Here is an 8614-nt window from a genome sequence, read left to right as displayed (position 1 = left end):
CCACACGCCACCCCCCTTCCCCCTCCCATTTCTCCAGTGGGAGGCGACGGGCCCAACGCAGCTGGAGGCAGGGAGGAGGACGTGGGAGCAGAGGTCAGGGAAGCCCAGGGCATACAGAGGGGGCCATCCCTGCAGGTGCGCCTCCCCCGGTTTCCCTGGTAAAGAGAAAGAACCCAGCCGGGTGGCCTGGAGGGAAGGGCCGGGCAGGGGCAGGTGCCAGGGGACCTGGCTCTCGGGGCACATTTCAGGCCACGCACTGACTGCCAGGAGCCAAGTCACAGGAGCCGAGTTCCATCTGGGGACAGGGCTCAGCTGTGACCGTGGAGTGACAGGAAGGGCAGGGGTCAGGGTGAGCAAGGGGTCACACTTCCGTTTTCCTTGGACACCAAGTCCATTGTGAGATGATCTTCAGCGTGGAGCCCGCCCAGCTCCCGCCGCCGAGCCACAGCCGACAGTCACCAGGACGGCTGCTGGGTAGGCGGAGGCGGCCGGAAGGAAACCAGGACCAGGAGGGACTGTCCCTCTGCCCCCTGGCCCGGGTGCTGGGTCCTCTGCAGAGCACTTCACCGGCTCGCCGGCCAGGCATCCGCTGTCAGTTGCAAACGAGGCAGTGGCGGCGGCAAGCACACACTTCTGGGAGAGCATGCAGCCCCGACGAGGCAGTGACGACATGAACGGGAGCTGGCGAGGTCCTGGGAGGTGCGTGCGCTGCTCCAAGCACAGAGGTCCAGTCAGGCCGTGGGGCTGCCGTGTGCAGGGAGACAGCTCCATCCCTGACGGTGCCCGACCACACTCCCGCCCCAAACAGCGGCTGACAGGGTTGGAAATCAGGTTTTAATGACAATCTTCAGGGGCTCTCCAGGCCCGGCTCCCTGTCCCACCCCGGCTGCGTTCATCTGGGGACTGTGTGCTGGGGGGGGGGGGGGTCCATGCACGCTGACGAGAGCTGGTGGTCTTCTGACCCAGAGGGCGCATCCAGAGGTTTACCGGATCCTGGTGAAGAGGTTGAGAACGGACACAGATTCCTGCAGAGCACACAGGAGGGATGGCTGAGTCTCGGGCCTCAGATGGGACGCAAGTGCCAGCTCCTTGGCCAGGCCTCAGGGTGGGCATTAGACAGCTTCCGTGTGGAAGACAAATTTGCCTTGAGAGAAACTGAAACACTGGCTGGAGGGGGCCTGTGTGGGAACCTTCACCAGTGCCCCTGAGATGTGTGGCGGCACTAAGTCCCGAGCGCGGGGGTGCCCCGTGGCAACCCAAGAGAGGGGGCACAAGGGTCCCAGCAGAGACCGCCCCCCTCCGAGGTTACAGTCCAAAGGGTAAACAGGGCTGTGAGTGGGTGGGGGGCACAGCCCTTGGGGCAGACTGAGAAATGCGCTCACGGAACACCTGGTGCTGATACCGACCCACTTTACCTTTGTTGAACGGGTTTTGCTAAAGACATTCCAGAACCTCAGGGTTTCATCTCCAGCACCAGTGACTATCGCCTCTCCATCAGGGGACATGGCCTGAGGAAGAAAGAGACTCTTCATCCTTGTGCCCCCCAGATGGCCCTCAGACAGAGCTGAGGCGGGGGCCAGGCCCTCCAGGCTTCTGCTGGGAAGGGAAGGCTGAGGTTGCAGGGACAGGGCTGCGGTTGGAGCTCTTCATGAAAACACCACGAACACCCCCTCTTCTTGCAAGGAAGAGGTTTAGTCTGGGTCCTCAGGCAAAGGACATGACAATTTAAGCACAAAACATTTTCTTCTGGAAGCAAAAAACCTTTGAAGAGTGAATCTGGGGAGAGGAGCTCCTTTCTCAGCCACGTGCAAAGAGTTACTTGGTAAAATACCCACTGTGAGATGGTGTGAGTGGCCGGATGTGGGTTACATGCAGGCTGGTGCGTGCGTGCGTGCGTGCGTGCGTGCGTGCGTGCGTGTGTGTAAGCAAACATGGAGATTCTCCATGAGGGGTACGGTGCCCAGCAAAGCTGATTCAAAGCAGGACCCAAGCTACCATTTGGAAGCAGGAGAGGCCGGATGTGGGTTACATGCAGGCTGGTGCATGCACGTGTGTGTGTGTGTGTGTGTATGTAAGCAAACATGGAGATTCTCCATGAGGGGTACAGTGCCCAGCAAAGCTGATTCAAAGCAGGACCCAAGCTACCATTTGGAAGCAGGAGAGGCTCTCGGTCCCAGGTCTTGAGCTGGGGTGCCCACACTCCCTCCTACGCCCAGGGGGAGGAGCCCACTGCTCTTGGCCACCCCAGTGCACCCCTGAGTACTCACAGGCAGACTCACCAGGTAAAGGACTCGGTAGGAGTGGCCAGTCAGCTTGGCCACCTGGGTCAGGGACGGGTACTTCCAGACGAGGATCTGGTTCTGTGAGTAGCCGTGTGTGCTCACCTGGGGACAAGAGGCTGCTGTTGGGACTCGGGCTCCCTCCCCTCACCCTGGGGCCCTGACTCCCACACACCAGATGCCCACATTTGCTTCTACCTAAGTGAGCATGCAGCACACGCTCTGGGTGCTGGGTCTGCCTGGAGGGGTAGGGCGGTCACACCACACCACACCGATACTCACCAGCTCGTTGGCATGCTTGGACCAGGCCAGGTTGCACACCTGGGAGCCTGTATCGATGCACTGTAACGGCTGGCCCGTGAGTGTATTCCAGAAGCGAATGCAGCGGTCGGCTGTGCCACCTCCAGACGCCAGCAGCCCATGCTGGTGCGGGGACCAGGCAATGGCCTTCACGGCCGCCAGGTGCTCTGTGTACTGCTGCACGGGGCTCAGGCTTGAGTGGTTCCACACCAGGAGCTGCAGGGCAGTGGGCATGAGCCACAGGTGGCTGAAACTCCTGCCTAGGTTGGCCCCATCGACCCATGATGGTTCTCCCTTGTAGGCACCGATCACCCCTGCTCTATGGAGGGGGAGTGGCCAGGCAGGAGGGATGGACCAAGGCTGGGAGTCCAAGGGGCTGGGGCACCTACCTTGTTGTCGTTGCCCCCCGAGGCGAGGAGCTGGTGGTCCGTGGACCACTTGAGGCCACACACCTCCTGCCGGTGGCCCTGTAGTCGCCGCTCAGACTGCTGGGGAGGGGTGCGGATGTCTCTCTGCAGGATCATGCGGTCCCGGCTCCCAGATGAGAGCTGGTCAGCATTCCAGGCCAGCGCCCCTGGAGGCCAGGTAGAGAACAAGTGAGACCAGGGTCTGGCCTCCCTGGACTTCTGGGGGGATAACCCACATCTTTCCCCTGGGACCTTGGAGGCTGCTCACCAACACGCGCTGTGTGACCTTCCAGCATGGACAGCTTCTTCCCTGCAGCGGCATCCCAGATCTGCACAAAGCCCTTGTGCGTGCCGACAGCCACCAGGTTCCCCTAGGATGACGACACAGCAAAAGGGGGTATCAGGCCACAACAGGGGTTATCGCCTTGGGTTGGCCTGGACCCAGGGTCTCCCTCACTTTATCATTTCTTTAAGAATTGTAGAGGGCCTCCCCGGTGGCACAGCAGGTTGAGCACAGCGCTGTGAAGCTGTTCGCAGCCTCTGGAGCGCCGGTATGATTCCCGGCCGGCCAGGGAGATTCCCACATGGCGCGGCAGACCTCTCCTGTCCCGCCCGTTGCTCCCCTCAGCAGTTTATTTCGGTCCTTCTGCCTGTTCTGCTCCCTCCTCTGTCTGATGAATTCTCTCACCCTCCCGTGCCTCTGGCCTGTACTCCAGTGCTTGTATAAATAAATCAATCTTAAAAAAAAAAAAAAAATTGTACAGAGTGTGGTGCTCTGCTGAGCTGTGAACAGTCGACACCCACAAAGCCCTCACTTTGGAGAGAGCCCGAGCCTCCTCCCAAGACCGACTGTCCTGAAGACCAGAGGGCATTATTGTTGTGGGGCAGGCCTCTCTGCTGTAGCCCACGGAGCTGCCTGCCCATCAAGTCCATGATGGCTGCTGGGGCCTGAGTGGGGGCTGAGGCTGACCTCATGTTTTGGGGGGAGGGTCCATGACAGGTTTCCTCACTTGCCACCATAACCTCACCTGTTGTATAAAGCTGGGAATAGGAGGGGGGTACAGATATCACTTCTAGGGCTGCACACTGAATTCCAGGTTGGCTTCTGGCCCCTCTGACTCGCCCAGGCCCCCAACAGTCATGAAGGACCCCTGCCTGGTCAGAAACCTGTGCCAACCCAGCCCAACAGGGGATGAACCCCATGTACTGACCCGCTCAGACCAGCCCACAGAAGTCACTGAGTCCCCTTCCACTGAGAGGTCGCAGAGCCGGGTCACCTGGGAGAAAGGGGCACGGTGGGCATGAATCAATGTGTTGCCCTTGTTCATCAAGGTGCCAATCTTCCATTCATCCACCATTCTTTCTTCATCCACACCTCAAACCTACGGGCAGTGGCATCAGTGCTGGGACCCAGGATAATAAAGCTGGGGTGCTTGTGGCTCTGCAGGCTCGAAGGGGCCCCACCAGCACAAGGACAACTGACTACGGAGCCTGGGGATGGACGCTTGGATACAAGGGCATCACATAGATGGTCCTTCCAGCAGGGGCAGGTCACAGGCATGCCGGGGGCAGCCGGGAGGGGTGAGGCCCTTCCCTTGGGGAGGGGGCATGGGAGAGGTCCCTTCACCTTTAGAACCTACTTGCAACTGGTTTTATCCTTGAAAATGCCCCACACCTGGGGGCAGCACCTCTGCGTCCTGCAGGCCAGGTCCTGAGCTCACAGTGTGCCTGTAAGCTACTGCAGACTTGTTGCATGGGGTGAGGGTTGAGGGGACGGAACCACTCCACCAAGAAGTGGTCCCCGGGAGCCATTCCTCCTGTTGGTACGGGCAGAGATGCAGGCAGGAGGGGAGGGACATGGGTCTCTGCTCACAACTGCTGACTGATCCTGGATCCCATTCTGCATACTGAGGGCAGGGCGTAGGGGTCGGGGGAGCACTGGGGCACTCCAGCAACAATCATTCCCCTCACCCCAGCCCTGACTCAGCTCAGCTTCAGAAGGAAGCTGCCCCATAGACCCACAGCACACACACAAACACAGCAGTACTTGCGCTCAGTGGTGCTCACCTGGCTGGTGCAGGCGCTCCACAGGTACACACAAGTACCTAGCCCCACACTGAGCACGTTAAGAGATGACCAGTCCACCAGGTTCAGGTAGAAGTCATCCTGAAGCTCGGGCGCATCCAGGACCTTGAAGGGGATCTTGGAGATCTTCCGAGTGGGTTTCCGTGGAGACCGAAGTAGCTTCTGACTATAAAGTCCAACTGGGTTAATATCACTCTTTGGCATGACCCAAGTATCTCCTCCCCTCAAGCCCTGAAACCCCATTTGCTCTACCCCATTTCCTGGATCCTCTGTCCACTGCTTGTGCCTGCCCAGCCCCTTTGTTGTTGGGTATTTAGCTATCCTGAGCTCTAATAGCCACATATGCCCCTCTTCCTGGCACCTCCTCCAGGGAGCCCTCCCTGGCTTCCCCTTCCCAATCTGGAACCAAAACCACCAGGTTCACAGTGTTGTCCAGTGAGGGGAGTCCTCTGGACCACCTCTTTACCCTGCTCACAGTTCTAGGACTACTCAAGGCTCCCAGGTACAACCCAGCTGTCACCCTGCCCGTCCTGTCCCACCCTATGCAGGCACAGACTCACCTTTTGTTGCTGACGGGGGATAAGGAGTATGGAGACACGTCATTGCCATCATCAGGGCTGGAGCGCTTGGTGCTGAGGGAATACTGGGGGGTGGGGGGAGGACAGGACATCTCTGCTGAGCAAAAGCTATACTCCCAGAGGTCAGGAATCTCAGACCCCCAAGTCTTGGCACCCTGCTTTTCTGGCATGGCTGGGAAGGAGAATCCAGGGCACTTGTGGTAACTGGGGGAAGGATCTCTGAGTTCTGGAAACGGAGGGATGAAAACTAGGTTCCTCCCCAGCAATGGCTGCTAGTGGTGGCTGTCTTTCCTGCCCCCTTGAGGTCATCATCCCCCCAGGCATCTCTGAGGGCCCTAAGCCAGGCCTTTTCCAAACAGCCCTGGTCAGTGTAGTTGGCCTGGACAGAAGGCACCCCTTACCCTCACTAGGTGCTGGCTACCTGGCTGAGCCTGATGCAAGGCTTGGTGATTAACAGGCTCCCACTGTTTTGGGATTCTGGACCCTGGGGAGGGCTGGAGCAAGGTGGAGAAACCCAAGGAGGGCAGAACTGGTGGCCTCGAGGGAAGGCATGCAGCACAGTAGGCAGGTGTGATGAGGGGCAAGCCTGGTCTCTTAGTTCACCTGCTGGGCACCTGTCTCCGAGCGCTGCTGGAGAGGAACCTCTGACCCTAGCCAGCAGGAGAAGCAGTGGGCTGGGAGACTGGGCTCACCGTGAAGAGGCCCTTTTTCTCAGGTGTGGAGGGCTGCAGCCTTCGGTCCTCTGTCTGTGGGTCCTGCACCTTCTCGATGCCAGCTCCGAGCAGCTCGTTCTTCAGCAGGGCAGAGTAGGCCAGACCATCTGCAGCACCAAACATGGTGAGGCTGGGATAGTGGTCTTGGGTGGGGACACAGGGGGTCTGGGCTGGGGCCTGATTCCTGACCTTTGCCATTATCTGAAGTGGCGTCCTTGGCTTTCCGGTTCTGACTGGGAGACTTCTCGTTTTCCTACAGAAAGGGAGGGAGAGAGCGCCCTTATTGGCCATGAGCTGGAATGACCCGTCCCCTGGCCCCAGGCTTTATGGTTAGCGTGGCCCTTCTCCCTGCCTCAGCCCTACTCCAGAGTTGCCCCTCACATTGATTCTGTGGAAATTCACACTCCAATTGGCGCCGGCTCTTGATGGGATGAAACGGTCTCCGTGCTTGCTGGGGGAAGACACAGGGGAGTTGGCTGGCGTCAGGGTCCGCCGCATCTCCGCGACCTATAAGGATGGCAGGGCAGAGCTGGGTGCCTACAAGCCCCCCAGAAAGTACTATCAAGGCCATCCTCTCCTTTCAGAGCCCATAGCCAGGCCTGCCAGTCAGTCTTCTGGACCCGGCCTCTGGCCACTGAGTCAGGGGGTTTGACTTTGGAAACTCAAGGAGAAGAAGCAGAATATTCAGTAAGTAACTTGTGCTGGACTCCAACCGGTGGTACCCCATCTGGAGGCTTAGTCAGACCTCCCAGCTCGTGACTCTGGGTCCCTCACTGACCCATCTAGAAAATGGGAAGGTGGCTCAAACTCCTTCATTCCTCATTCAGATCTCTGAGAACAGCCCCAGGGGAAGGACCAGCATCCCACACGTCAAGGAGATCAGGCCAAGGGCCTCTGAGGACAGGAGTCTGAAACGTGATGCTTGGGGCTCCACAGCAGGAGAAGAGCAGAAAGTGCTGAATGGGATCTCGCCCCCAGTGTGTGTGATCTCTCTTGCTTTCCCACACCTTTGCTCTCTCAAGGCTGAAAGTCCTAGCTGAAGGCACCCTCCGCCCCCCAATTCCACGGCTAGGACCATGCACAGGGGCCCAGTACTCACACAGGGCATTGTGTTTTCATTCTGGATGACAATCTGTCGGAGGAGGCGCCTTTCATAGTCCTGGTCCATGGTGAGGCCGGGCAGGCCTGGTCCACTAGCCAAGTTTAACCAGCCAAGGTCAGCCTGAGGCAGGAAGAACAGGAGCAGTCAGCACCAACGGGCAGCGCCCCACCATGGCCTGATGACCAGGGGCGTTCCTTGGGGAAAGCTGAGTCCCTTCCACGTGGCAGGGCCCTCCCTTGAAGAAGCCCAGGATGCACAATTGGCCACACCCCACAGTCCCTGGAAGCCAGAGGGAGACTCAACAGGAGGCGGGGGGACGTCCAGGGCTTCCTCACCCTGTCCTCTTTCGGGGCAAAACTCCTTATCCATTCCTGGCCCCCAGGGGCTCATTCCAGGCCCCCTTCTCCAACCCATGCACTCCATCTCATCACCCTCCTGCTTTAGACACTCTGGGGTCCCAGCCTTCCTGGGAGGGGCCTTCTGCACCTAAGTGCATATATTTCCTCTTCCCTTCAAGAGGCCTCATGAACTGAGTGTTGCCCCCAACACCCAATCCCACAGATGAAGACAGGAAGACTGAATGAGGGGTGTGCCCCAGGTCACGTGGTGGCCCAGGCAGTGGCTCCCATACATCCCGAGAAACGAGGCTACAGCGTTCAGCACCCCACCCTCTGTGCTAAAGTCCTGAGGGCTGTTCCTTCATGACCATGGGTCTTCTACTCTCTACTACCCTGCCTCGACAGACGTCCCCAGACACCTTTTGTTTCATTTAGGCCACAGGACAGAGTGTGAAGTTGGACGTGGCTGCTGGCTGCCTTGCTCCTTTCTTCTTTTCAAAGATTCCTCACCTCTCCTTAGGGCCAGGGCCACTTTCCCAACCTCCACTCTGTTCTCCCTGCCAGCTCAGTCCACTCAAAGTCCACCCACAGAATGCACTCATTTCCTGCCCATCTTGCCCCCAGTGTTAGGCCGTGCCCAGTGCCCCCTACTCGTGTCCTCATCACACCTGACTACTCCCAGGGGCAGCAGCCACCTACAGGACACAGAGATGCCGTCTTAATGTCTGTCACCTTTGGAGGCCCATTTGGAAGACAGTTTCCTAAGGTTCACCTTGCTGACCACAGTGCCAGGCTGAGTAGAGCCAGAACGG

General features: G+C 58.9%; 1 protein-coding gene across 3 annotated transcripts; it reads right to left on the bottom strand.

The window, feature by feature from the left end:
- Positions 1-896: 896 nt before the first annotated feature.
- FZR1 (fizzy and cell division cycle 20 related 1) lies at positions 897-7530 on the bottom strand (the record flags this gene model as incomplete). 3 transcript variants are annotated; one of them, XM_084250949.1, is made up of 13 exons in its annotated part: positions 897-1025; positions 1416-1508; positions 2280-2384; positions 2562-2795; positions 2969-3153; positions 3255-3357; positions 4198-4263; positions 5054-5237; positions 5632-5714; positions 6342-6469; positions 6552-6615; positions 6744-6869; positions 7462-7530. In XM_084250949.1, 13 exons carry the CDS (start codon positions 7528-7530, stop codon positions 984-986), a joined length of 1482 nt encoding a protein of 493 aa, XP_084107075.1. The 3 variants fall into 3 exon arrangements, with proteins under 3 accessions (XP_084107075.1, XP_084107077.1, XP_084107076.1); XM_084250950.1 differs by having other exon boundaries at positions 984-1025; positions 1407-1508; XM_084250951.1 differs by lacking the exons at positions 5054-5237; positions 5632-5714.
- Positions 7531-8614: the final 1084 nt, after the last annotated feature.

This window comes from Talpa europaea (assembly GCF_964194135.1).
Source record: "Talpa europaea genome assembly, chromosome: 12".
Taxonomy (NCBI): domain Eukaryota; kingdom Metazoa; phylum Chordata; class Mammalia; order Eulipotyphla; family Talpidae; genus Talpa; species Talpa europaea.
Note: the sequence above shows the minus strand (reverse complement) of the source record. Positions and strands in the feature narration are given on the sequence as shown.